This window comes from Anopheles arabiensis, chromosome 2 (assembly GCF_016920715.1).
Source record: "Anopheles arabiensis isolate DONGOLA chromosome 2, AaraD3, whole genome shotgun sequence".
Classification (NCBI taxonomy): Eukaryota; Metazoa; Arthropoda; class Insecta; order Diptera; family Culicidae; genus Anopheles; species Anopheles arabiensis.
The window spans coordinates 39,530,093-39,554,019 of NC_053517.1; the positions used below are offsets into that span (position 1 = coordinate 39,530,093).

The 23,927-nt window shown below is 46.7% G+C and overlaps 4 protein-coding genes across 5 annotated transcripts; 2 read left to right on the top strand and 2 right to left on the bottom strand.

The window, feature by feature from the left end:
* The first annotated feature begins 44 nt into the window (after nucleotides 1-44).
* LOC120894202 (cullin-2) lies at nucleotides 45-4,474 on the top strand. Of its 2 annotated transcripts, XM_040296652.1 has the most exons (12): nucleotides 45-151; nucleotides 516-644; nucleotides 870-1,127; nucleotides 1,202-1,583; nucleotides 1,668-1,753; nucleotides 1,823-2,054; nucleotides 2,129-2,448; nucleotides 2,530-2,708; nucleotides 2,795-3,171; nucleotides 3,262-3,363; nucleotides 3,430-3,543; nucleotides 3,635-4,474. In XM_040296652.1, exons 2-12 carry the CDS (start codon nucleotides 526-528, stop codon nucleotides 3,764-3,766), a joined length of 2,301 nt encoding a protein of 766 aa, XP_040152586.1. In that variant the 5' UTR covers nucleotides 45-151; nucleotides 516-525; the 3' UTR covers nucleotides 3,767-4,474. The 2 variants fall into 2 exon arrangements, with proteins under 2 accessions (XP_040152586.1, XP_040152585.1); XM_040296651.1 differs by having other exon boundaries at nucleotides 3,262-3,543.
* A 10-nt stretch (nucleotides 4,475-4,484) lies between these two features.
* LOC120894203 (putative fatty acyl-CoA reductase CG8306) lies at nucleotides 4,485-9,518 on the bottom strand. The gene is made up of 10 exons (XM_040296653.1): nucleotides 9,333-9,518; nucleotides 8,324-8,537; nucleotides 6,847-6,927; nucleotides 6,512-6,763; nucleotides 6,271-6,416; nucleotides 6,050-6,159; nucleotides 5,797-5,989; nucleotides 5,590-5,709; nucleotides 5,125-5,502; nucleotides 4,485-5,046 (listed from the first exon to the last, which is right to left on the bottom strand). Exons 2-10 carry the CDS (start codon nucleotides 8,432-8,434, stop codon nucleotides 4,908-4,910), a joined length of 1,530 nt encoding a protein of 509 aa, XP_040152587.1. The 5' UTR covers nucleotides 8,435-8,537; nucleotides 9,333-9,518; the 3' UTR covers nucleotides 4,485-4,907.
* A 686-nt stretch (nucleotides 9,519-10,204) lies between these two features.
* Nucleotides 10,205-15,689, top strand: LOC120895803 (cadherin EGF LAG seven-pass G-type receptor 1). Its single transcript, XM_040299456.1, has 7 exons — nucleotides 10,205-10,515; nucleotides 11,332-11,410; nucleotides 11,559-11,854; nucleotides 11,934-12,046; nucleotides 12,106-13,676; nucleotides 13,741-13,853; nucleotides 15,357-15,689. Exons 2-7 carry the CDS (start codon nucleotides 11,356-11,358, stop codon nucleotides 15,408-15,410), a joined length of 2,202 nt encoding a protein of 733 aa, XP_040155390.1. The 5' UTR covers nucleotides 10,205-10,515; nucleotides 11,332-11,355; the 3' UTR covers nucleotides 15,411-15,689.
* Nucleotides 15,690-15,753: 64 nt separating this feature from the next.
* Nucleotides 15,754-21,766, bottom strand: LOC120895804 (probable cytochrome P450 4aa1). The gene is made up of 8 exons (XM_040299457.1): nucleotides 21,535-21,766; nucleotides 17,604-17,775; nucleotides 17,327-17,524; nucleotides 17,075-17,254; nucleotides 16,948-17,014; nucleotides 16,758-16,884; nucleotides 16,556-16,702; nucleotides 15,754-16,490 (listed from the first exon to the last, which is right to left on the bottom strand). Exons 1-8 carry the CDS (start codon nucleotides 21,550-21,552, stop codon nucleotides 15,903-15,905), a joined length of 1,497 nt encoding a protein of 498 aa, XP_040155391.1. The 5' UTR covers nucleotides 21,553-21,766; the 3' UTR covers nucleotides 15,754-15,902.
* Between the last annotated feature and the right edge of the window lie 2,161 nt (nucleotides 21,767-23,927).

Here is a 23,927-nt window from a genome sequence, read left to right on the forward strand (position 1 = left end):
CGTCAATCGCGCTGTCCGCTGTCAGCGCAAGCTGTCACACGAAATGACAACTGAAAATCAACCTGGCATCACTGACAGCTATTGTGTTATGAGAATTCTACGCAAGGAGCGACGGTGCAGATAGGTGAATTTCGTCGAAAGTCTCGAAGAAGTAAGTTGTTGCAGCGTTTTCTCCCCCGATCCGCTGAAATTCGCTCCCTCCCAACCTAAACCCTGAGCCAGGGGCAGTCCGTTTAGCCGATATTGTTCGCTGCCTATTAGTTACTGCGTGGTGAAAAGCACGGCCCCGTTTTCTTCGGCAACAATTTTCACCCATCGACTGTGGGCAGCGATGAAAAGTGATGTTTATGTTTGGCCGATCGAAAAATTCGCTTACTCATGGGCAGTGGGCTTGCGGTGGTAGCGAATGGGTTTGGGTGGGCGGTGGTCGCTGGTGCGTGCTTTAAATAGAATACACGATTTAGTTCTCGTTTTTTTTGCTTTTCTGTTTCATGCTTGCCATTGCCGCCACGCAGCTCTACAGAGATGTCGCTCAAGCCGCGCAGAATAGCGTTCGACGAGGTCTGGAAGGAGCTGCGCGAAACGGTACAGCAGGTGATCACCCTGCAAGACATCAAGCGCGACGTTTGGAACAATCGATTTGTGTAAGCAAGCCACCCTGTTCTGCAAAGAGAATGTGCTTATCCCTCCCCGCGTAGCTGCAACAACAAAAACTAGGCCACGGCCGACTGTACCGTGGACCGGCAACTGCGACGACAAAAACGTTCGACCAACCGAACGTCTTTGTGTGCCGTGTCTTGGGTGCTTGTTGCGGTTGTCACTATTCATACTAAAGCGGTGTTGTCTCTCCCGTTGATTTCTTTCTTCAGCGATGTGTACGAGATATGTGTGGCGCATCCGGAACCGTTGGCTGATCGGTTGTATTTGGAGACGAAAACGTTCCTAGAGAATCATGTGCAAACGTTGCTGGAGGAGCGAGTGCTGATCGGGGACAGTCAAAATGCTTCCAACGAGCAATCGGCCGGCACTGGGTCGTCGTCTGCCTCGCCATATCTGCTGCTGGAACGGTACTACGACGTGTGGATGGAGTACAGCAGTGGTTCGCAGTACTTAAATCATCTCTATTTGTAAGATACCCCTTTTGGTACGCTTTACTAGCTCGTTCATGTACTAATGTGTCGCGGTCTCTCTCGACTTGCAGGTATCTCAATCAACAGCACATTAAAAAGCAAAAGCTGAACGAAGCGGAAGCCGTGTACGGTTGCAGCAACCATGGTGATAATCAGGAAAAGATGGAGATCGGTGAGCTGACGCTCGAGATCTGGAACCAGTACATGATACAGCGGCTGGGCAACGAGCTGGTCGACCAGATACTGAGCGGTATCAACGCGGAACGGGTGAACAATTCCAGCGGACAGCACAACAAGAGCACGGAGGTTATTCGGGGCGTGATACAGAGCTTCGTGGCGGTGCAGGAGGACCGACGCAAGGGATCGCTCAAGCTGTACCAGGAGCTGTTCGAAACGCGCATGCTGGAGGAAAGTGGCCAGAACTTCCGCATCGTCGCTAGTGAACTGTTGCAGGTGAGCCGATCTTTAGAGGGTCAACTAAAGAAAGGGGAGATGTTGACACAGCATACAAAACATTGCTTTTCGGGTTTTTTTCAGGTGTGCAGCGTAAGTCAATATATGGAAAGAATAATCAAAAAGTTTGAGGAAGAAGAGAAGCTGGCTAAAATTTATCTACATGAAAGGTACGTCCCAACATTCAAGTCAAAAAATGCTAAACCAGTTCATTAATTATTTTGGTTTTGTTTGGCCAGTTCCCTGCCGAAGTTGCGCAAGGTGTGCGAGGAGGAAATGGTGACCAAGCACATGAACTTCCTGTACTCCGAGTGCAAGGAGATGGTAGCGACTGAGAAGAGCACTGATCTGCGCAATCTGTACATCCTGCTCAAACCCGTTACGGACGGTTTGAAGCGACTGATCGAGGTGTTCCTGGAGCACATCAAGGAGCAGGGCAAGAAGACGATTTCGTGCATGAAAGGTGACTCGGTAAGTAGCGCATGCGGTAGTCGTTTTAATCCTTCGGATGCCATAACCAATTCCACCTCCTGCTGTTCGCAAAGGTACACATACAATTTGTGGAAAACATGCTGGACGTGCATCGAAAGTACGAAGAGCTGATCCACACGACGTTCAAGTCGGACCCGCTGTTTCTCGGTGCGCTCGATAAGGCTTGTGCGCGTATCATCAACGAGAAGCACAGCAATAATCAGGTATGCCGTAGCGCCGAGCTGGTCGCCAAATACTGTGATAGCTTGCTGAAGAAATCGAAAACGACTGAAGGCGAAATCGATCAAAAGCTGACGCGCAGCATCATCATCTTCAAGTACATCGAGGATAAAGACGTGTATCAGAAATTCTACAGCCGTATGCTGGCAAAGCGGTAAGAGAGAAAGAGATAGAGAGAGGGAGGGACACCGTTGAACAAGATATAAGGTACATGACATTTGTTCCTATCTTACAGATTAATTCACGAGCAGTCGCAAAGCATGGATGCGGAAGAATTGATGATTAACAAGCTGAAGCAGGCGTGTGGTTACGAGTTCACCAACAAGCTGCACCGCATGTTCACCGACATTTCGGTGTCGACGGATTTGAACGCAAAATTTAGCAAATATTTGAACGATAACAAACACGAGACTGGTAAGCTGCAGTTCCATTCTTTGCCGTTGCTTTGGAGAATAAGCACGACCTAACACAACATTGTCTGTCCCATCTTGCCCGCAAAGGTATTAACTTTTCCGTCAAGGTGCTGCAGGCTGGTGCATGGCCACTGGGACCAACGCAGGTGGTCGCCTCCTTCGCCATACCGCAGGAGTTTGAAAAGTCCATCCGCCTGTTCGAAGAGTTTTACCATATCAACTTTAGCGGGCGCAAGCTAACCTGGCTGCACCATCTGTGCCACGGCGAGATGAAGCTGTCGTTCGAAAAGCGCAACTACATCGTCACGATGCAGACGTACCAGATGGCGATACTGCTGATGTTCGAAAACACGGACAAGTACACGTGCAAGGAGCTGCAGACGTCGCTGCAGCTGCAGCAGGAAATATTCCAACGGCACCTGCAGAGCCTGGTGGAGGCGAAAATTTTGCTGCTCAACGAAGAGGTAATAGAAGTGTAGTGGATGGCGGCAGTGAGCCCGCGCTCAACTTGTAACCCCTAATCAATTGTTTTGTTTTGCTCGCTTTACTCGCAGAAAATGAATGACGATACGGAGGTTAGCATTAACGTAAATTATAGCAACAAGCGTACTAAATTCAAAATCACCACCAATCTGCAGAAGGAAACACCACAGGAGGTAAGTGAGGATGCTTGGATCACGGGTTGTTTTTCTTGTCTCATCACGATTCTTGTCCGCAAACAGGTGGAGCACACGATGAACGCCGTCGATGAGGACCGAAAGATGTACCTACAGGCAGCAATCGTACGCATCATGAAGTCTCGAAAGGTGCTGCGGCACAACACCCTGATTCAGGAGGTCAGTAATTACGCCTGCTATCGACACGTCCGAGTAGGCGGCATCGGATTGTGATAACAAAATGTTCCATTTGCTCCTCTTTATCCTCTAGATTCTTTCCCAATCGAAAGTGAGTTTCGCACCAAACGTGTCCATGATCAAGAAGTGCATCGAGTCGCTCATCGACAAGCAGTACATCGAACGAACGCCCAACTCCGGCGATGAATACAGCTACGTGGCATAAGCTGTGTAACGTTCACGACTTCCTACAACCTCCACTCCCCCCCCCCCTCCCCTCCATCCACTTAATGCGCACCACGGCGAGGGACCCCGACTAGACTAGAGCTGCATGGAAATTGTACGGATTGTTAAACAATACTCTTGAGGAAGCAGTCAGCCGCCTCCCATATTGTTGTGTGTGAGCCCAGGGCAGCTGCTCACGAATTAGTTTTGATCGCGCAGCGATAGTAATCCATATGCAAAATCTTGGAGCAAGTAATACAGTGAGGAATCTGAAAATTGAAAATTTAATTTAAAATTGAACAGTGTCTTCTCTTACTATGTGATGGAGAGAAAAACAAGGAAGAACCGCTGGACACCAACAATCAATCACTCGCGGGACCAGCTGTAGGTTTCATGAACATTGATTACGGCTTACGGCTGAGAAAAGTCGCTATACATCACCGCTGCTGAACGGAACAGCTAATTAATGGAACAGATTGGGTTTTTGTTGGCGTGTGTGCGTGTGTGTGCGTGTGGGTAAATCGTAAGTTTTTTTTGGTCGTTTTTGGTTTATTCTCTTTGTGGTAAAAGAGAGGAGTAAAAAACGCGATCGCGGACGTGTTTTGTGTTTTCGGGCGATCTTGTTTTTTTGTGTACCATTCTTTTTTTTTACTGTAAATATAATCTTTTGTACGTGTTCATGTTTTCTCTAAAGAAAAGCGACAAAGAAGAAAAAAGTGTTGCATTTTGTGTTTTTTTAATTCCTTTTTTTATTATCGTTATCATTTAGTTAGCATTTATTCCGACAACCTAAACCACAAAACAAAACAAGAATTAGAAATGTACGCTTCTCCCTGGTAGCTTACACATTAGAAGAAATATCATTAGCAAAAGAAAAATCCTCCCGTTTCCCCGATCGGGAAGCTGCGGGATGATGTGGAGTCTTTGTTTTCCGGCACTCCTACACACAAGTACGCTATCTAACGAGTGAGTATGAGGTATGAGGGTGTGTGTGTGGCAAGAGAGAGAGAGAGAGAGAGAGTAAACGTGAAAGGATCGTGTTCGGCAACGGGCAATGTAACATTGAAATGCAATTTAATACGGCTGTTTCAACCCTCCGACGATTGGTCAAATGCACTGCAGAGCTGCCTCGAATTGCAGTCTTAAAGCAGACTGAAGAGTAAATAGCTACCGATGGCATACACCCAGAACAAGCTGCTCGAGGAGCCGAACACGGTGGCGAGCAGCCATCCCAGCAGGGCGAAGATCAGCACCTGGAACACCAAATCTACCACGAACAGGCTATAGAAAAGAGAAGAAAGCGAAGGTGAATAACGGAACCGAATGGCGGCGAAGTCGTCCGTCATAGCAAATCCTTACACTTTGTCCTTTCGGCGGGCGGCATCGAGCGACTTGGGATGCTCGTTGTTGAGGTAGCGCCGAACGCCCTGCGTCAGCTGTACGAAATACTCCGGCCATTGCAGCTGGGCAACGTTGAAGTTAAACAGCTGCTTATCCTTCTCCGGCAGCGACTGAGCCAGCTGCTGGGTGGCCGGATTGTGATACTTCCACTCGGTGAAGATGAACTTCTCCAGCCGGTTCAGCGATTCCCACACGTTCGTGTGGAGGCGCATCAGCATGGGCCGACCGCCGGTCACCCGCAGCAGCAGGTCCAGCACCAGTGCGGGCAGTATGTGCACAAAGATCGAGGCCAGCTTGTACACCCATAGGCTCGAGACGAACTTCAACCGTGGGTACCTGTAGGCGGAGCGTCATAGAAATTCGCAAATCATTTGGGATCTCGCGGGTGTGTTCGAATAGCACGGGACAGTGTCCGGCACCTACCAGATGGCCGATTTCAGCGGGTACTTGTGCAGATGATCGTTCACATGATCCACGACCGAGTTCCACTTGAACGGGTTTGATGTGCTGGAGGTACAGTGGAACACTTTCACCTCGCGGAAGCTGTGGGGCGGTAGATTAAGCAAACACGGAGCCCATTGTTAGTTTGCCCAAGAACTGGTAGCGAACGCTCTCCGAAGAGCCACTCACCTGTTTGTGCCCATGTACCAACCGAGTACGAGCGTTTGGTTGACGACGGCATCGACCGGGATGTAGTCGTAGACGAGATCCACGCCGACGGGCAGACGGCGGATGACGCCCTTGGACGCACCCATGAGGAAACCTTGCGGCCCGTTCTTGGAGATTGTCCAGCCGGGGGTAGGCTCCTTCCAAGCACCGGTAACTGGAAAGCAAACCCCATTTTAAGCCACTCTTGTCTGCAAAATTCAAACAAACGACTTACTCATGCTCGGCCGAATAATGGCGCACGGGAACTGGGCCGCGTGTTTGTTAACCTCATGCTCCGCCAGCTGCTTGGTAAACGTGTAAGCGTTCGGGTGATCTTTCAGCAGTCTAAAGAAGCGAGTGAGAGAGAGAGAGAGAGAGAGAGATAAAACAAGGTAAGTAATGAGGGTCCCTATGTGCGTGTGTTTGCGTGGTTTCCTTCAACTCGATATCACTTACTTGGGCAGCAGATCGTCGAGCGCCGCATCGCTCAGCGTGTCCACCAGATCGACCACCTTCTGGGCGGTTTCCGTGCAGGGGTACAGCTTCTCTTCCGCTTCCGTTAGGTACGAGTTAACGTACGCGCTCGATATGTGCACCATACTCTGGGGAAAAAAGGGGGACACAGCAAGACAAAAATTGCGCTTGCGTTAGACGAGCGTTTCTTCTCCCACCACCATCCATCGTGCCGCGCGCATACCTTCAGATTGCGCATACGCGTGCACAGCTCCAGCACGCGCTTGGTGCCGAGCAGATTGATGTTGACCGTTGGCCGCAGCGTGGCCTGAAAGTCGAGCGTGGCGGCCGAGTGGATGACGACGTTGGTGTTTTCCACGACCGTGGCCTGGTCGGCCGGCGACAGGCCGAGAAAGTTTTCCCCCACATCGCCCGACACCGGTATCAGCTTCTTGAAGATGTCGTCCGACTGCGTTTGGAGCAGTTGCTCGAAAACCTTTTTTCGTTTTATTATTTTCGCGATAAAAGTGAGAAATTAGCTTATGAGGGAAAGACATGTTTTTAGCCTTATAATCTTACCGGGTTCTTTGTAAGTTCCTTCAGTCGCTCCTCGATCATTTTGCCCTTTTTCGGGCGCATCAACAGATAGATTCCAGCAACCTTTAAGGGGATAGGGGAAAAGAGGGGATAAATAAATTAACCACAATAAACCACAATCGGTAAGAGTGTTACGTTTTATACGCCGAGATAAATCGATCATTGCATTATTATATTGGTTTTAATAGCCCGCTCGGCGTTAAAATCAGCGGACTGTAAAAACGGTACATTATCAACAACCAAAACACCCTCCGTAAGGCCACAGCCTTACAAGAGCTCAACATATTTGAAAGTAACTTTCCTTGAGCAAAGCGTGTGGCCGGAGTGAGAGAAGGGTTTAATTGAGCTTGGGAAAGAAAAATAAACTACCACAGAAACACCCACTCCCTCCGCACTGGAATGGAAGGCAAAGAAGAGCACACACAAAACACAAACAACCGGACACTGGTGCTGTGCAGCACACAGCTACCATGAAATTATTATGATGCGCTAAATGCGTACTCGCGCGATTCAGGCTCAAGTGAAGCGATAAAATCATAGGCAAAAAGTATTGCACTGCGTAATGCAATGGCTTCGGGATGGAGGGCGAACATAGATGGGCGATCATCTCCTCCACTCCGCTCCATACCGGCAATAATTCAAGGTCAGTACGGGAAGCAAGATGATGATGGAATGGACGGCACAAAGTACGCCAACATTACAACCTTCTCTGCCGCATTAGCCGCGAAGAATAAACAGAACGGGCTAAAAGAAATCGCTCCTCGTGGTGGCAAGAAAACAGCGTGCAAACAGCAAACAAATGTCCGAAGCGTAAAGCAGACACCATCCCCCCCCCCCCTCATCTAAACCCCTTTTCGGGGGGTATTACGTCGGTCGGAAACTTCACCCTCATTGACGCATAAGATCCGCCGTGTCATGGCATTATTCATTAGAGCGAATGGATGGATGGTGCCTGATGACGTAGATAGCGCAAGCGAGCGACCGCGCGAGGAGGAAGTGGTCGCTCTTTGGTCGCCGTTGAAGAGATTAGATTCGCCACCGACGGTGGCGTTTGAATATTTAACATGTATTGGAATAGGTTTTTGCGGTTTGCGCTGTGATCGTCCTCACTGCAGTTTGCTACGACGTAAGCGATCGTACAGCAGACAAAAACTTGACTTGTTGATACAAATTATTATTACAAACAAAAAGGAAGCAAATTTAGTTACATCCACACCCGAACTCTCTTCAGAAAACCAAGTGTGTGTTACGTGAGCGTCTTCGGGGCGCCCAATCTGATGTGATGATGATCGCGCAACGCGAGATTATTCAATTGCCAACGCACGCTCTCAATATGCATTGATACGCTGATCAACGATCTTTTCGATGGGGGGGAGGAGAAGGAGGATCGCGTACACGTTGGGCTCTTAATAAGAAATCCCTTTTTTCTGTGTACGTTGTAAGACTGATCGTTACTTACCTCTGGTGCGGAGCGCAGGATCTTCTCGATGATCGCAACACCGAGAAAGCCCGTACCGCCCGTTAGGAAGATGTACTTGTTTTTGTAGAAGTTTTGCACTTCGCTAGCCATCGTGCACAAGGGGGTTTGATAATATTTGGTTTTATACACTCCAAAATATACTTTAACTACACCGAAGCGCCGAGTGTTTTGCCCGACCGAACCACCTAAAGCACTGAGATGGAAATTAATGTAAACTATCTATTTTCTAGCGCTCTGCACAAAAACTGTTTTGCTGCTGCTGCTGCACACACGCGTGCTACTGAGCGGCGACCAAACACGGACTGACGATGATCTAAGATTCGGTGAGCGCTGTTGCTGGCGGACACGCGGACGCGATCTCTGCGTATGCACACAGCCAACAACACTACACTGAACACACACACACACACCCATACAACCACACGATCGATCTTGGCTGATGCGCCCGCCTGCTGTATGGGGAGAGGGTGCGTTTCGTGCGGTCCCTACCGGTGGGGCTGGTTTTGTTGTTGTGGTCCGGGCCCCGTCCGTCTATCCCGCTGTGGGACTGCATGTACGCACCCGCGACACGAGCCTAACCTGTGACGACCGGGTCGGGCACCGTTTTATGTAATGGTGAAAGTTAGAGCCTAACGGAACGAAGCAAACGAGCGAGCGAGCGAACGAACGATTTCTATGACCACTAAAGCGACGAACCCTCAACCACCGTTTGGGACTGGGCGACTGGGAAATGGAAAATAAATGCTTTTCGAGGGCAAACCGCCCGAAAACCAGAAGGGCCCGGGCAAGAAAGACGACACGAAAGCAACGGGCGAAGAAAAACACGTCACTTGAACGGCGTAAGTAGGTTTCGGCAATCCGAAGATTAGGAGAGGTGGTAGACAGCACCGTTTGAGCGGCGTGCGTTTCTCGCTTTCCTTTGCGCACGCGGGACTAGCGTTTGTGTGTGTGTTGTTTTTTTCTAATTCCAATCTGAATTAAACATTACGCTTTTGGGGCAGATTAGGCGGTGGAAATTGGTTTATTCATCGGAAACACTACAGCAACCTTTAGAGCGTGCGATTGAATAAAAAAGCTAGAGCACTTCACACACACAAACACACCCTTTTTGGGCGATCGCGCAACGTTTCGACACGTTTCGGGATTTGCCGATGAAAACTGCACGAAACTCGATCGGGTGGAGAGCAGCAAATGCAACAGCAACCGCTTCCGTCAACAAAGCCGTTCGAGTGGGCGTTTCCTGGGGTGAATAGGGATTGCGGGAGTGGGGGGATGCTGAGGGATGAGTACGGTCGTTTGTGTGTTTTGTTTTTGCTAATCCAATCACGAGTAAGCAATGCAAAATAATGTTTGTTTGCCCCAGTTTTCAATTATTATCTAGTATTTTAATTAAATTAAATAAATTAAATTTCAATCAATAAATTGTATAATATAATTGTGATAATTGTTGTGAAAGACATTGCAACAATTATGTGGCTACATAAATTGCAATGTTTTTAAATTTACACAAACGACAAAAGAATAAGTTACACCTTGGGGAGCATCTGTAAACCTTGGGCAGATTGACGCAGCGTTTGACGTAAAGTCGATATGTTGCTGTACCTTTCGTTAAGAAATAGGGGTTGTTTTGACGTTAAGTTTCGTTGAGCGCAAAGAGCCCTTGCACAATGCCCCGATTACACCTTACACGATGGTTAAGGTGTTATTTTTATTTTTAATTAATATGTTTTTATTTATACTGTGCTGGTTTGGGTCGTAGAAAAACACAGATACATTTCAAAAAAATAAAACATGCTCAAAACACTTTAAAAATCTAAAACAATAAGCGAACAATGCCAACAAGCGATTCCATGCAAAAAAAAATACAGCAAAAGTTTTGCGCTAAATGGAAGACACACTTAACGAAAAAACACTTTCTAAAACAAAACGTCTTCAGTGCAGCACAAACCAGCCCACAAACACACACACACACCTGTACACACTGCTACTTCCCGAACCGCACGCAGCATAAATATTTTTTTTTCCTCACTTTCGATCAACAAAACATTTCAATTAGTGCAGCTATGCGCCTGTTCTGTGCGGCCAGACGGGCTGGATTTGCATCAAGAACCGCTGTAGAATTGAATGGCCAACGCAGCGAGACGCAGTGTTTCCAATTTTCTAATAAAAAAAAGGTAAGCCAAGATGGGTTCGGTTTGCGGTGATGGTGATGGCGCATGTCGCTGCTGTTGCCGTGTTTGCACAAGACGTAAAACTGTAAATAAACGAAGCGGAAAGACACCAATCCAGCTCGTAGCGGGAGCGTTATTAGAGGCCTACCCTTATTTTTGCGTATTATGCAGACAAAAAAAGACCGTCCATTGGTGTGTTTTGTAATGTTGTGTGTTTCAGTTTTGGTTGGGTTAAGTGATGGTGCATAAGGTTTGGAGGGCTTTTTTGATGTCGTGCAAAGTGAGCAAAGTGCGTGGGGAAGGTTATGAGAAACACGCATTTCCGCGCTCCCTTCTCGAACAACAGCAATGGTGAAGGACGTTCAAAAGATTAAAGTTTTGCCTAAAGTGAGGAAGGAAATAGCAGATGAACCTAACGGTGTTGAATAGAATCCATACGGCTGGAGGCACCAATTTCCCTTACTAAAACGCCATTACCTGCCCTTTAGCCTAAGATACTCATGGTTGAATGAACAGGGTGACTTAAATGCGAAACAAGCGACGAACCTCGCTGCAGTGTACGTTGTTAGACTAAGAGTGTTAAATAGCGAATTTATCATTTTATTTGCAATCTCTAATATAGAAATACACTTCAATATTGTTTTAAATACACCAAAAAATATGCAGCACCACATCAAAATTTGTATTATATATTGTTTTCGCGTGTATATATCTACACTTGTTGAACGGAATATCACACATTTTGTCTATTGCAACCATTTTTATAGTAAATATGCTCAAAACATACAATGCAAACAACCACTTTCCATTGATTTCAGATAGTTCCACAATTGAAGAAACATGGTGCTAAAGTGTACACTATCAGTATTGTTTTGTAGTTTAGTGTTAACGGTTGGTAAGTACCTCAAGAGCAGATTTGCTTAATAAATACAAAAGCACGTACTGGAAAGAAATCATTCAATGGCACACCATTCCCCTCATCATTTTTACAAACGCACTCACCCAACCTAATAACACACAATTTATTCACGCCGAAAAACAAGGAACGATCCACGCTCAGCTGCTGGACAATCGGTGCTATCTGGACGGTGGCGGATCGGCCGTAAACTTTTTCGCGAACGAGGACATCACGGTTGGGGCGGTGGTCGGCAGCCTGCGCGTGCTGGGCGACCCGGGCAAGGACATTGTGCTGACGCTGCGTGAAAAGGACTCGCCCGTGTACATTGCGCCCGGTACGAAGGATCTGATCGTGGCGAAACCGCTCGACAAGGAGGGTCTGATCGGACCGTCGGCCGTCTTTGTGAACGTGATTTGTGAGCGCAAGTTTTCCGACGAAGCGGTAAGCGAATGGGTGTGATGTGCGGGTTTGGGTTCCTTTTTTGTGAAAGTGTCCTTTTCTTTTTGTCCATCCACAACAGGGTATTATCATACCAGTCAACATACGGGTGACGGACGTGAACGATAATGCACCGATGTGGATCGGGGCCCCGTACAAGCTGAATCTTTCGGAAGTGACCGTGATTGGAACGAGGTACGCTTTGCTGCTGTCTTTGTTGCTGTGAGCGCTTTCTCAAACATTTCCTTTCGCAGAATTCTCCAAGGCATTAGAGCGCACGATCTGGACCAGCCGGGACCGTACTCGACCGTGGAGTACCAGACACTCCCTGGGCCGTACTCCGACTTTGTCGCCTTCGTAACACCGCTAGAAGGTACGCTGGTGCTGAAGAAGTACATCGACTACGAAACGGTGCAAAACTTTACGGTCAAAATACGCGCCCAAGATCAGGGCAAACCGCCCAAGTACTCCGACACCTACGTCACGATCCGTGTGCTCGATTCGGACGATCAGAATCCAAAGTTTGATCGCGACGTTTACTACGGCCAGCTGCTCGTAGGGCCCGGTGACGTCAGCATCACACCGGAAACGATCCGTGCCGAGGATCAGGACCGGGGCATCCGGGCCGACATACGCTACTCGATCGTGTCCTCGAACGGTTCGGAAGATGAGCTGAACTTTGAGATACACCCAACGACAGGCACGATACGGCAGAGGCGTGCCCTGCCGCCAGCCCAGGCCCACCACTCGCGCACGATCGTCGTCAAGGCGACGCAGGTGGACAACCCGGACCGTTACGCACTGACCACCGTCATACTGGCGCCACCGAAGGGCAGCGAAACGTCACCAAGCGCCATGAGCGTGCAGCCACCGGTCGGTGGGGCGGAATTCGTTCGCGGCACGTTCTACGTAACGGTGCGGGAAGATGCTGTGCCCGGCACGAAGGTGTCTCAGCTGGTCCCGGGTGGCGGTGGCCGGGTCGACGAACCGGTCCGCTACCGTATCGTGGGATCGCCGCTCGCCCAGGAACAGTTTCGTGTCGGTCCGGGTGGTGAGCTAATGCTTGCCAGGTCGCTCAACTATCGCCGCACCTCGCAGTACACGTTTGCGATCGAATCGAGCCTGCCGGGGGGCGAACGCAACACCAGCACCACGGTCGTGGTGGACGTGCTGCCCGCCAACATGTGGGAGCCACGGTTCCGCAAGCCGTTCTACTCGTTCGCGATCGAAAATCCGCTGCACGCCCAGCAGCTGCCGATGCTGGTCGGTCGCATCGAGGCGGCCGACGGCGACCGGACGGACGAGCTGTCGTTCGTGCTGAAGGGCAACTACAGCAACCTGTTCCGGGTCGACCCGTACGGCAACCTGTGGCTGGTGTCGAACCGTACCGATCTGCCGCTAGCGATGCGGCTGCTCGCCACCGTCACCGACTCGGGAACGCCCCAGAAGTCGGCCACCGTACCGGTGGTGGTGAAGCTGAAGCCCGAGACGGCTTCCCTCACCTCCAACCTGCTCGTGATGAACATTGTCGTGGCGTGCGTGCTGGGCGTGCTGCTGCTCGGTGGCTTGGTGCGGTGCGTTTATCGGCGCCGCAAGCGAAAAGTCTCGTCGGCCGACCAGATCGGGGGCCATGGTGCGGGCGGCCATGGTGCGATACCACCGCTCAAGCATGGCGTTGATTCTAGCCGCTTTCTGCTGCAACGGCCCGACCAGCGGATGCTGGAACGGCCGGGCATGCATGCGGGCGGGCGTCTCGCGGCGGACTGTGCCGCTTCCTCCACGCTGGGAAGCGATAATCAGGACTTTTTGGAGCACGAGGGAGCAGGTAAGGAAGGACGAGGAGGCGATTCGATTGGAATGTTCAGTGCAGTAGGAACGATTCGTTACAGAAAACCCAAGACGAACGCAAATACACAACACCCGAGCGCTCGACCGGGAGGAACTGGCCGGGCAGAATCTAAACCACCTACTGCTGCAGTGGCAGGAAAAGTACGACGAGAAGGTATGTAAAAGTGGCTATTATTGTCATTTGATTTGACTCAAGAGGTCTAAAGCGATAGAACTAGAAAATGAGTTCCATATTCTCTAAAAGTATGTTTAAATGAATTTCATATTTGGCATTTTCGAAGAAATTCACCTGATACAGCTTAAAAATAAGCCTGAATGTATGCAATATCATGTTAGCGCTTATTAATCGGCAATCATCATAGTAGCAGACGATAAGCGTAGAGTTGAAAAAAGGTTAAAAGTTAGATATCAGTAGACTCTAAAATATCAATCCTGCTTTTTCTTAAAGGCCGGAGGAAAGTACGGACAATGACTCGCTAGTGTAATTTCGATTTTCACTAGCGCATCTGGCGGCGACTGACATTTAGCAAAACAATTTGGAGCCACTTCAGGAAATATGTTATTTTTCCATATTTTTTACTTAATTTTGGCAAAAAAAAAAGTTTTGTAAAAGGTAGATATACGTGTCCTGCACGCATTGCATCCATGTTCATGACAAAAAACGAAAAAACTACTTAATTTTGAGATCCGGCATGACCATTCCCCCGATCAAAGTCCATATAATACAGAGGTCGATGCATAGCTCGATTTTGGTCCACCATTTTGAAAGCTTATTTTTGACAGTTAGATGAAAAAGCGTTCACAAACGATTCCAAGCAACCATACACTTTTTAGGGCTAATTGTGCATTTTGTGCTCAAAACTATACATTTGGTTTAACTATACATTTCTTTCTCATGAACGTGGCGTGGAGTAGTTTTTTTAGTAATTCATCACTTAAAAATGACCACAATCAGAAATCTGGCTTCTTAGCTTTGACCCTCTTGAGCTGCACAAGATTTCGTCGTAATTTCGGGCACTGATCTTGTTGTAATTGATAATTTCACTATAATTCTATCTTTTCTTGATATTCCTCAACTTTTTAAAGTAAAATATCACAAACAAACGATGTAAAAATGGCCGAAAATGCTTTCAGACCACTGCATACACAACAACTAAAACCTCAATGTATGCTACGATGAAACTATTGAAGCTTTTTCATCCAGCTGTCAAAACTTTCCCACGCTTTTTGATCAAATGTTCTGGACGACTCGACCTCTGTATTATATAGACTTTGCCCCCGATGATGAAAAAGCTTCCACCAGCCGCTGCCAGATGCGCTAGTGAAAATCAAAATTACACTAGCGAGTACGGACAGTACGTGTGCCCGGCCTTTATGTGTTTAAAGTCCATAGATAGGCAATGCATTTAGATTTCGTATACATCTTAAGGTATGCAAACCGCAGTACAAAGTTGCGTTTTTTTACATTTAGGATTAATTACTCAGATCAATTGATCAATAGGCTTCAAAAGATTATTCGACCACAAATTGTATCAAATCAACTCATCTTTCATGCTCTTATAATACCATAACACAACGTAACTAAACGTACTTTAGTTATTTTAAGTTAACTTGCTATCTCGATGTATCTCATGGTTTGTTTCACGCTCATTTTCAGAACAACGGCACGGAGGATATGTCGATCGATGACAAGCTGATCGTGTACTTCTAAGCCCCAAAACAAAGAGACCAAAGTTTCGCCAGCACCAAACTCAACGATTCTAACAACTGAAACATTAGACTGAAAGCTGTGCTTTTGAGATCACGCTACCTATTTGTAGCATGCAACCTTGTACACGAACGCACCCGTTTTTGAACGAAGTCTTGAAGATTTGCCTTGCCAACACTTTATTTATTTTACTCTTATAGCGATCGCGCGGTGATCGTGCACCCAGTTCTGCTCCACTCTAGGGCAATAAAGCGAACCGTAGGTAGCTAGTGGTACTTTGTACAAATAGCGTTCGTTTCTTTTCTTCTATCTTTTCTACACCTAACCAAGGAAAGAAGACCGTGCATACGTGTTCATAAAATTGAAAACATAATTTATTGCTTCCCCGACCGGCTTATCAAGTTATCGCTTATTTTAGTTCCTTCCATTCGCACATTTCCCACTGGTCCCGCGCTGCTCACACCCACACTGGTCAACCCCATGCCACGCTACGGACTAGGAAACGACTTTCCGCGGCGTCATCTTTACCCAAAGACCACCGCGCGCTCGCAACGTCATGCGGAAGATGGGCTGCACCTCCTCCTTGCCCGGTGCCGGCGACAGGTGGAAGTTCTGCAACACTCGCGCAATGACCGTCTTCATCTCGATGTACGCAAACTTGTAGCCGATGCAGTTGCGCGGTCCCGCACTGAACGGTAGGAAGGCGTACGGGTTCTGATGCGGTGCCCCATCACCGAAGCGCTCCGGATCGAACCGCTCCGGGTCGGGATAGATGTGCTCGAGACGGTGCGTTGCGTACGGCAGGATCATAATCTCCGTCCCGGTCGGCAGGTTGTACTTGCCCACTCGTACATCTTCCCCGATCTTTCTTGCCATCAGCGGGACGCTGGGGTACAGTCGAAGGCTTTCCTTGATGCACGCTTCCAGATGGCGCAGCTCGCGGATTCCCTCGGCCGACGGTGGCTTGGAGCAGTCCGTACCGATGTGCCGTTCGATCTCCTCATAGCACTTCGCCTGCTGGTCCTGGTGGCGGGCCAGAAGGAACAGTGTGAAGGCAACGGCAGCACCTACTGAATCTTGACCCTGGAAGAAGACAGCAGTTAGTCTCACAGGAATGGAAGTTATATTTCAAAAGCGTAAACACTCACTGCCAACATGAACGTGCAGGCCTCATCGATGATATCGTCCTCCGTAAAGTCGGGATTTTCGTTCGAGATCTCGATCATAAAATCCAGCAAACAGCGTCGATCGGACGGAGAAAGTGTCTTCAGAATTTCACGTCGACGACGAATCATCTACAAGGAACCAAAGTTAACGAATGAAGCTTACGGAAGGTCGCACCATCCTTACCTTCCTGGAGAAGTCATCGAGCTGTTTCTTCTGGTTGAGTTCCGCAGTTGCCGCATCGGTAAGTTTGTAGATCGAGTTGAACAACAGCCACGGATGGGTGATACGGTACGGTGCAACCACTTTGCCTCTGTGGGATGTGTATTCGAGGGTGAGACATATTTGCGGCTTTCAAAAGCTTGCTTATACTCACTGTCTAAAGGGAGACTGTTCCATCTCTTTCTTATCGACCGATTTCACTGGCACTCCCAGAACAGCTTCTATAAAAGGCAAAGTTAGGTGTTAGAAACCATATTGACGAGAAATACACAATCTATTACCATTCAGAATATCCAGCACACAATTGTTCACGTACTCGGTAACGTTTAGTACCGTCTCCTCCTTCGGCAGCTTGTCGATCAGAAACGATGCACTGTCCGTGAACGTGTCGATAAACTTCTCCAGTATTGCAATGTTAAACGATGGCTGTATCAGCTTCCGATGCGAGCTCCATTTGTGTCCTGAAACACGAAATGCATCGTTATCCATAGTGATCTAGCAGCAAAAACGATATAGCAACACAGTACACCTACCACTGCTGGTGATCAGTCCACGGCCCAGGAAGTTGTGCAGCAGCTTGTAAAACATGGATTTGTTGGTGTGCTTCTTCGAGGACAGGATCACCTTCAGATCGTTCGGATCGAACACGACAAACATTGGGAAGACAAATATCCAAACGCGCGCCAACGGGCCATAGTTTTTGTACGCCTGGGCCATCTCACGCGTAATAACTGGAAATCAAAAAGAAAGCCGCTGGGTACTATAGTACTACACCTCGAAAGCTGATAGCTTAATTCTCTGAAGCCTTACGATCCTTTCGGGCAATGTCCAAGCAGTTGCCAATGATGGGATAGGACTTCGGTCCGGGTAAACGAAACGCGAGCGCACATATCTTCAGATAGTCCGAGAAGATGTACAGCAGGACACAAACTAGGATCAGCGTCAGGTAGGTGTACAACTCCACCGCGGAGGATTTTTCAAGCTGGGAGATAAACGGGAAAAGAAAGAGTCATTCAACTGAGCAAACTTGAAGCATTCGCTTGGATGATCGCAGTCCCCATTCCCGGAACTGATGATTACATTTAATTGACCGTCTATAGAAACAAGTAATTTACATGTCTGATTGGTGAGGGACGGGAGTCCACACGGGATGGGAAACGCAAACAGCTACTGTTTGTGTGAGTTTTTGTTTTGTTTGTTTACAAACTGATTGCGGCCGCTACACACGAAAACACTGTCAAAAGATGGTCGTTGCGGGGTATAATTTTAGAAGTTTTCGCTGCCTGCTTGATCATGCCAAATTGCACTTCCAAATGGACGCATCACAAGCGGATATTTGAGACGGGATCGTCCCACCCTAATGATCACACTCGATCGTGTTTACCAATTGCATCGGTCGACACGATGGCATTTTTTAACACATTGCATTACCCTCATAGTCGCCATTGGGCGGCCATTCGATTTAAAAAATGATGGCAAACAATTGATCTCTTCAGGGCAGTACTTGAACGGCCAAACGATGTGTGTGCGCAATTTACCTTCATGAAGAGAAGCATGGACATTGCACAACCCCTGCTCATAACGCGAAAGATCATCGATCATGTCGTTTTGGTGTGTTATAAGTCCGCCGTCAGCTTTTCTCCACGCCTGCCCTGATTGAACGTGCCAGAGACGCGATTGCGCTGTTTTAATAATTCTCGCAAGTGCGCGTCCACCAATGAAAGGAAACCATGCTGGATGGCAGCATCTTTTGAACCAGTCGATCGGGTGAAGTGTAATTCAATGAGGTTTTCGGTTGGTCGGGGATCATTAGAGAGAGAGAATTGCCGAATTTCGTTACCTTGAAAATCAGGCGGAGAGGTGAAGTACGTCGGCTTTGGTCGATGAACTGTTGCGTACCACTGCTTGGCACCGATGTTCGAGTATGTGAGTACAGCTCGTTTTTGGGGAGGGTTTGGTTATGATCAAGGTTAAAGTTTTCCAACCCTGTTTGTTTTTTGTTTGAAATCCAGCACATGTATTTTTTTCTCTAAATATCATGCTTTCTTGTTTAATAAAATCACATTTTATGTTGTTTGGCTGCCACCGTTACAACACCTATTAACAATCGGGCGCGCGCAAAAAAAAAAGGTTTACAAATGGAAACCCTCAAAGTACGCTCGGACTCATCCTCGACCAAACTCTGGCGTCATTCGTATCGAAAATGCCTGTTACCGCTCCCGTCAAGTGGTTTCCCTGTCGATGGCAATTGAGCCAAAGCACGTCAACCCAGCTCTAACCTACAAACGGTAATGCACGATGGCCGGATGTAACGCGAGGTACGACCAACTGCCACCCCCTGGTACGTACAGCATCCCTCTCTCTCAGCGCACGATGAGTGTTCAATATTTGCTATCGTATGCAAGTGTGCGCGCTTCACCCTCAAGCCCGCCAGCAAACGCAAAAGACTTTAAGAATGGAAAGAAGTGGTGCAAAAAACACCACCAAAACCACAACGAAACCATCGATTCCACAAGGGGTGCTAACTGATTGACACAATTGACGGTACGATAGGAGCAAAAAAAAAAAATAAGACGAGCAATGATAATCCAGTATTTGTGGTACACACGATGGGTAAACCGGTGGAGGATAATTGCTATTTATTGATCGAAACGAAAAGTGGCGCGTTGTGTGTGTATGTTTTGGCACGTAAGTAGGCAAGTAGCGAAATCATGGCGTTTATGTGGCTTTTTTGTTGTTGGGGCTGTTGTCGGGATGTTGAGGATGAAGGTTTTTTGTTTATGTTTCGCTCAAGAACGAAATCGCAAGGAAGGGGCTAATGTGTCGTAAATAGACGTTTCAATCGGCAGTGTGCGCGTGGAAATGGGTCGAATCGATTGGTTCGATTACATTATTTTAAGCAATCGTGTAATACGCATTGACTGCCTTCCAGTAGATTGTGTAAATATGTACCAGACATGGACAATTTAACGGAAATATGGAGGGTTTTGTCCTTAAACGAAATGTCCTTAACCATGATATGTAAATGCAGTACGGTATGCTTCGAAAGTTTTAAGAAAGATTTGCTTTCTACCAAGTGGATTAACGCTACGGATCGTTTATCACATTTACCTCTAGGGCAGGTGGAAGAAAGAATGTTAGCTTCATTTCCGAATCAGAAAATCTCTTTCCGAAAATTGTTGATCGATATTGGTGCAAATAACTCATCAACCACTTTCTCAAACTCGATCGAATTCGGGAACGATCGTAGCGATTGTCAAAATGGCATAAAATGGTGGTTTCCTTGGATGTTTTTTTGAACATTTTGCCATATTGTACGCATAACTGAGTTGGATACTCATACAATAAATTAAAGCAACCTTGTATGAGCGTTGTTGTATCTAGGCAACTGCAACTATTGTTCCTCTTCGATTGAGTTTGGGAAAGTGTCTGATTAACAATATTAATGAAGTATCAATAATAATAATGTATGTTGTAGGTTATAAACGTTTGCTTATGGTACTGAACTGGCTTGAAACTGGCACTGTTTTTTCAGGGATTTTTCTGTTTTCCATATATTTTTGTATTTTTTCATTTTCATCTTCAAATGGACAATTTTGTATCAAATCATTCAAAATATTTTGGGAAAAATACTATAAATCTTGAGACATATTCAAGCTTATTTGGAAAACAGCATCAATACATCGTGCGGCAAATTCATAAAACTTGCAAAAACACTCAAAGATCCTTACGAAAGCGTAAAAAACTATACAAGTCATAAAAAGTTGTCTAGAATATGGATTTTTAAAATGATGAACTATATTATACTGCTTTTTTTTTCTTTGGTGCATTAGCGGTTCATTTTGCTTATTCCTTTTAGATGAATTAGATTATCTATTTATTTTTTTTTCTACATCAGGATAGTCAATTCTAAATAAAAGGGATATTTTGGATGGAAAACGATCAACATCCGACAATATGGGAAACGAGGATTCATACCGTTTTGGTACACTAGGTACATGTTACATGAGATTTGTCTTATAAATTGAGATCTCTATGGTTTAAAATCACCGATAATAATATTAGTTGAAATTTAAGGGCAGTTTGGTGGTCTGTATACGCATGGTATTCACATCAGTTCGTGTAAAGGCGAACGTGAGTCGATTTTTCCCTAACCAAATTTGATATATTAGAAGAAGTGGACAAAACTTATGATAAGAATTGACCAGAATCTTTGAAATCTTCTTCTATTCCCCGAATATCCGAAGTCGGCCAAGGCTCGCCTAAGCCTAAGGTATCTTTGACTCTTTTGCGTATCGTAAGTTCAATATCGTTTAGATATTCTATAGAACTGAAGTGTAATTTCTATAGCTATCTATTTCACATCTAAAACACATTCACACTTTTGTTATTTCTTCGTATCAAACTTAGGACGTACAAACACTATCTATTCATTATTTTCAAGAACGAACGTCTTTGCTTTGCAATATCATTTCGCTATCACTTTCCAGCCGCTTCAATCATCTCACTAATACCGTAAAGTCACACACCGCATAAACCGTGGCGCAACACAAATCACAAACTACTTAGCCACTCTACATGCCTACCGGTACGCTGATAGCATTCTAAATCAAATCACCCGCCTCACTGGGTGGTACACGGCAGGATGGGGGCAATTTTTCGCACACCGAACTTTGTCACCCCGCAAATGCAAAGGCTGGCGCTGATCGTGCGTGATCTCGCAGCCTAAATGTCCACTTACCGCTTGAAAGAATGTCATACTGGTCTAGCGTACTGAGCGACCGTTGCGTTCCACCGAAGCAGCCCAACAATCACGTCCTACTATGATCCGACTGGTACGGGGATCCGCTAACTACTACCGGGTTGGCGAGTTCCGACTGCTCCCGGACTGCACCGGAAGGTTTTGCACAAGTGTGGCGAGAATTTTTACGGATGCCTGCGCACTGTGCCGGTTACGTGCCGCAATTATCACCTAGAAGCGGTTGCTTCACGTACTTATATAAAGTTTGCCGTGCCTTGGTACGTACCATCCCGGTTTGTACCATGTTGTACAATTGTGCCGATGTGCCAACAAGTGGCGTGGTGGGGATATATCGCAGCATCAAGACATCTGCCCCGGTGAAGCCTTCGGACGTCGTTCTCCATAGAACGGTGATCGAGTGGACGATGGAGCATCAGCGTTTTGCGTTGGTATTGACATCGATAGAGCGCGAGCGGCAGTCATCGATATAGGAGTTTGGTTGTAAAAAATCAAACACACACACACACATACACTCTCCTTCGGTACACCAAGATCCTCCAACAGAATCTTCACACAATTAACGAAACCGCGCGTTTGTAGTGAAGAAGCTGCCCGAACGCCTTCAAGTGGGGGAAGCATGCGGAAAAGGATGCGAATGAAACACACGCAAAAAAAAAAAGAAACACATACAAACTACAACAAAAGCCGAAATGAGTAGAAAAAAAAATAGAAACCATGTAAAAAACATCTCCCTCCCATTGAGCAATAATTTTGTTTATTTACTTATTTACTCCTTCAATGCGCGGAACGGCCCACCGGTGGCGTTGGTTCATTCTGAGATTTGTGTCGCGGAAACTGAGCACGTAGCGTCTAAAAACGCGCAAAACCCTCCACAATGGTCACTTTGTACCCTCAACGGCAATCCACTCCACACTTCGTCCACGTGTTGCTCTAAACACTCAGATAATTGCTTCCACGGGAGTACTCGCGTACGCACGCCAAGCGAAGGGGATGTAATCGATTTTTCGTATGTTGTTGTTTGCTACACTTAGCGCTACCAACAGTTGTTGAGTTTGCCTCCGGGGAAGGGGATGTGCTAGCAGGGGCACAAGAACGGTGGCCAAGAACATGCCTGATGAAGCACAGGGCTGATGACCTGCCGTGTCCTTTTTTGAAGTTGTTCGGCATAGGCAAACAAGTGGACGAACTTTTACAAAAAAAAACAGTCTCCCTCTCAAGTTTGCTCTTTCAATTGGGAGCTACAAAGCTGAGAATTGTTGCACAGTGAGATACGTTTTTGCTCACCCATGTCCAACATAATCACCACCCGCAAACCTCCAAAAACAAACATAAACAGAGCAAAACGGGACTTTTCCCTTGTGTTGCGTTGTGAGTTTATTAGCGAATGAACTCATCCCCAAAACAGCGTGTGACAGAGCGCCGATCGGATGTGTGGTGTGCGATCATGTACAGATCGGTATTAATTTCCATCCCAAACATAGCAACGTGGTTGCTAAGAAACGTAGCAGCTTTGTTGTAGTTTTGCTGCTGTGAGAAAATAGGGCAAACTGGGTATGTGATTACGCTCCGTCCGTATCATAATCAATCAACAATCAACAATATAACAAGTCCTCTATGGATCAATTTCAGATGATGTGACGTGTGTTGGATGCAAACCTTTCTTTCGATTAGACTTCCAAATATCGTTCTTTTTCAAAGTATTTAGACCAACCAGTTAATTGTTCTAAAAGTTCTGAACCAGAGCGGCATCACATCCTTTGTACCTTGTCAACTGCATTCGATCTCTCTTTCTCGTGCTAATCTCTATGGGGAATTGTCCACAGAAAAGCCTGCCTAATTCATCGATCTTTCATCAATTTAACGGGCAAATTTCATGTAGACGAACGGAAAAATTACAGAAAAATAGTTAGGTGAACACAGTTAGTGCATTCACTTAAAAGCACTAAACAAACTCATCCCTTCTCATTCATTCTTCTCATCTCGACTTCCGATGCTTTTGCACAATTTGTGTAACATTGAAATGGAATTGCTCGATGCAGTGCAATGCCGGAAAATCTAATCAAGGTTACGATCGGGCCAACGATTCACAAGGACGCCAACGGTACGATCGCCAATCGATCGGTATCTTATGTAATTTTAGCAGATAATCTGTCTGCTGAGCAATTTACGTACTGCATGATTAGCTCATTTGCTGTTTGTATTACCTCATCACCTTGAACAATAATTTCTGGGGAATTAATGTATCAAATTTGATTACTGTTTATACAATGCCAAACATGGATCGATTTCAATATTTTCGGGTATGAAGTTCGCTCAAAACTGGGCAAACTGATGCTTGAGGTCACAAAGAAAAGCCACCAAGACACAAGACC

Bases quoted from the DNA above. Each gene is read 5' to 3' on its own strand.
- LOC120894202 (XM_040296651.1), top strand. From the start codon at position 526: ATGTCGCTCAAGCCGCGCAGAATAGCGTTCGACGAGGTCTGGAAGGAG. The intron at 2,709-2,794 runs GTAAGCTGCAGT...TTGCCCGCAAAG, and splicing joins CGATAACAAACACGAGACTG to GTATTAACTTTTCCGTCAAG. The intron at 3,544-3,634 runs GTCAGTAATTAC...TTTATCCTCTAG, and splicing joins ACAACACCCTGATTCAGGAG to ATTCTTTCCCAATCGAAAGT.
- LOC120894203 (XM_040296653.1), bottom strand. From the start codon at position 8,434: ATGGCTAGCGAAGTGCAAAACTTCTACAAAAACAAGTACATCTTCCTA. The intron at 6,928-8,323 runs GTAAGTAACGAT...ATCCCCTTAAAG, and splicing joins TCCTGCGCTCCGCACCAGAG to GTTGCTGGAATCTATCTGTT. The intron at 6,764-6,846 runs GTAAGATTATAA...AAACGAAAAAAG, and splicing joins AGGAACTTACAAAGAACCCG to GTTTTCGAGCAACTGCTCCA.
- LOC120895804 (XM_040299457.1), bottom strand. The intron at 17,525-17,603 runs GTAAGGCTTCAG...TTTGATTTCCAG, and splicing joins GGACATTGCCCGAAAGGATC to TTATTACGCGTGAGATGGCC. The intron at 16,703-16,757 runs GTAAGGATGGTG...GGTTCCTTGTAG, and splicing joins TCGATGACTTCTCCAGGAAG to ATGATTCGTCGTCGACGTGA.
- LOC120895803 (XM_040299456.1), top strand. From the start codon at position 11,356: ATGGTGCTAAAGTGTACACTATCAGTATTGTTTTGTAGTTTAGTGTTA. The intron at 11,411-11,558 runs GTAAGTACCTCA...CCGAAAAACAAG, and splicing joins TAGTTTAGTGTTAACGGTTG to GAACGATCCACGCTCAGCTG. The intron at 11,855-11,933 runs GTAAGCGAATGG...CATCCACAACAG, and splicing joins GCAAGTTTTCCGACGAAGCG to GGTATTATCATACCAGTCAA.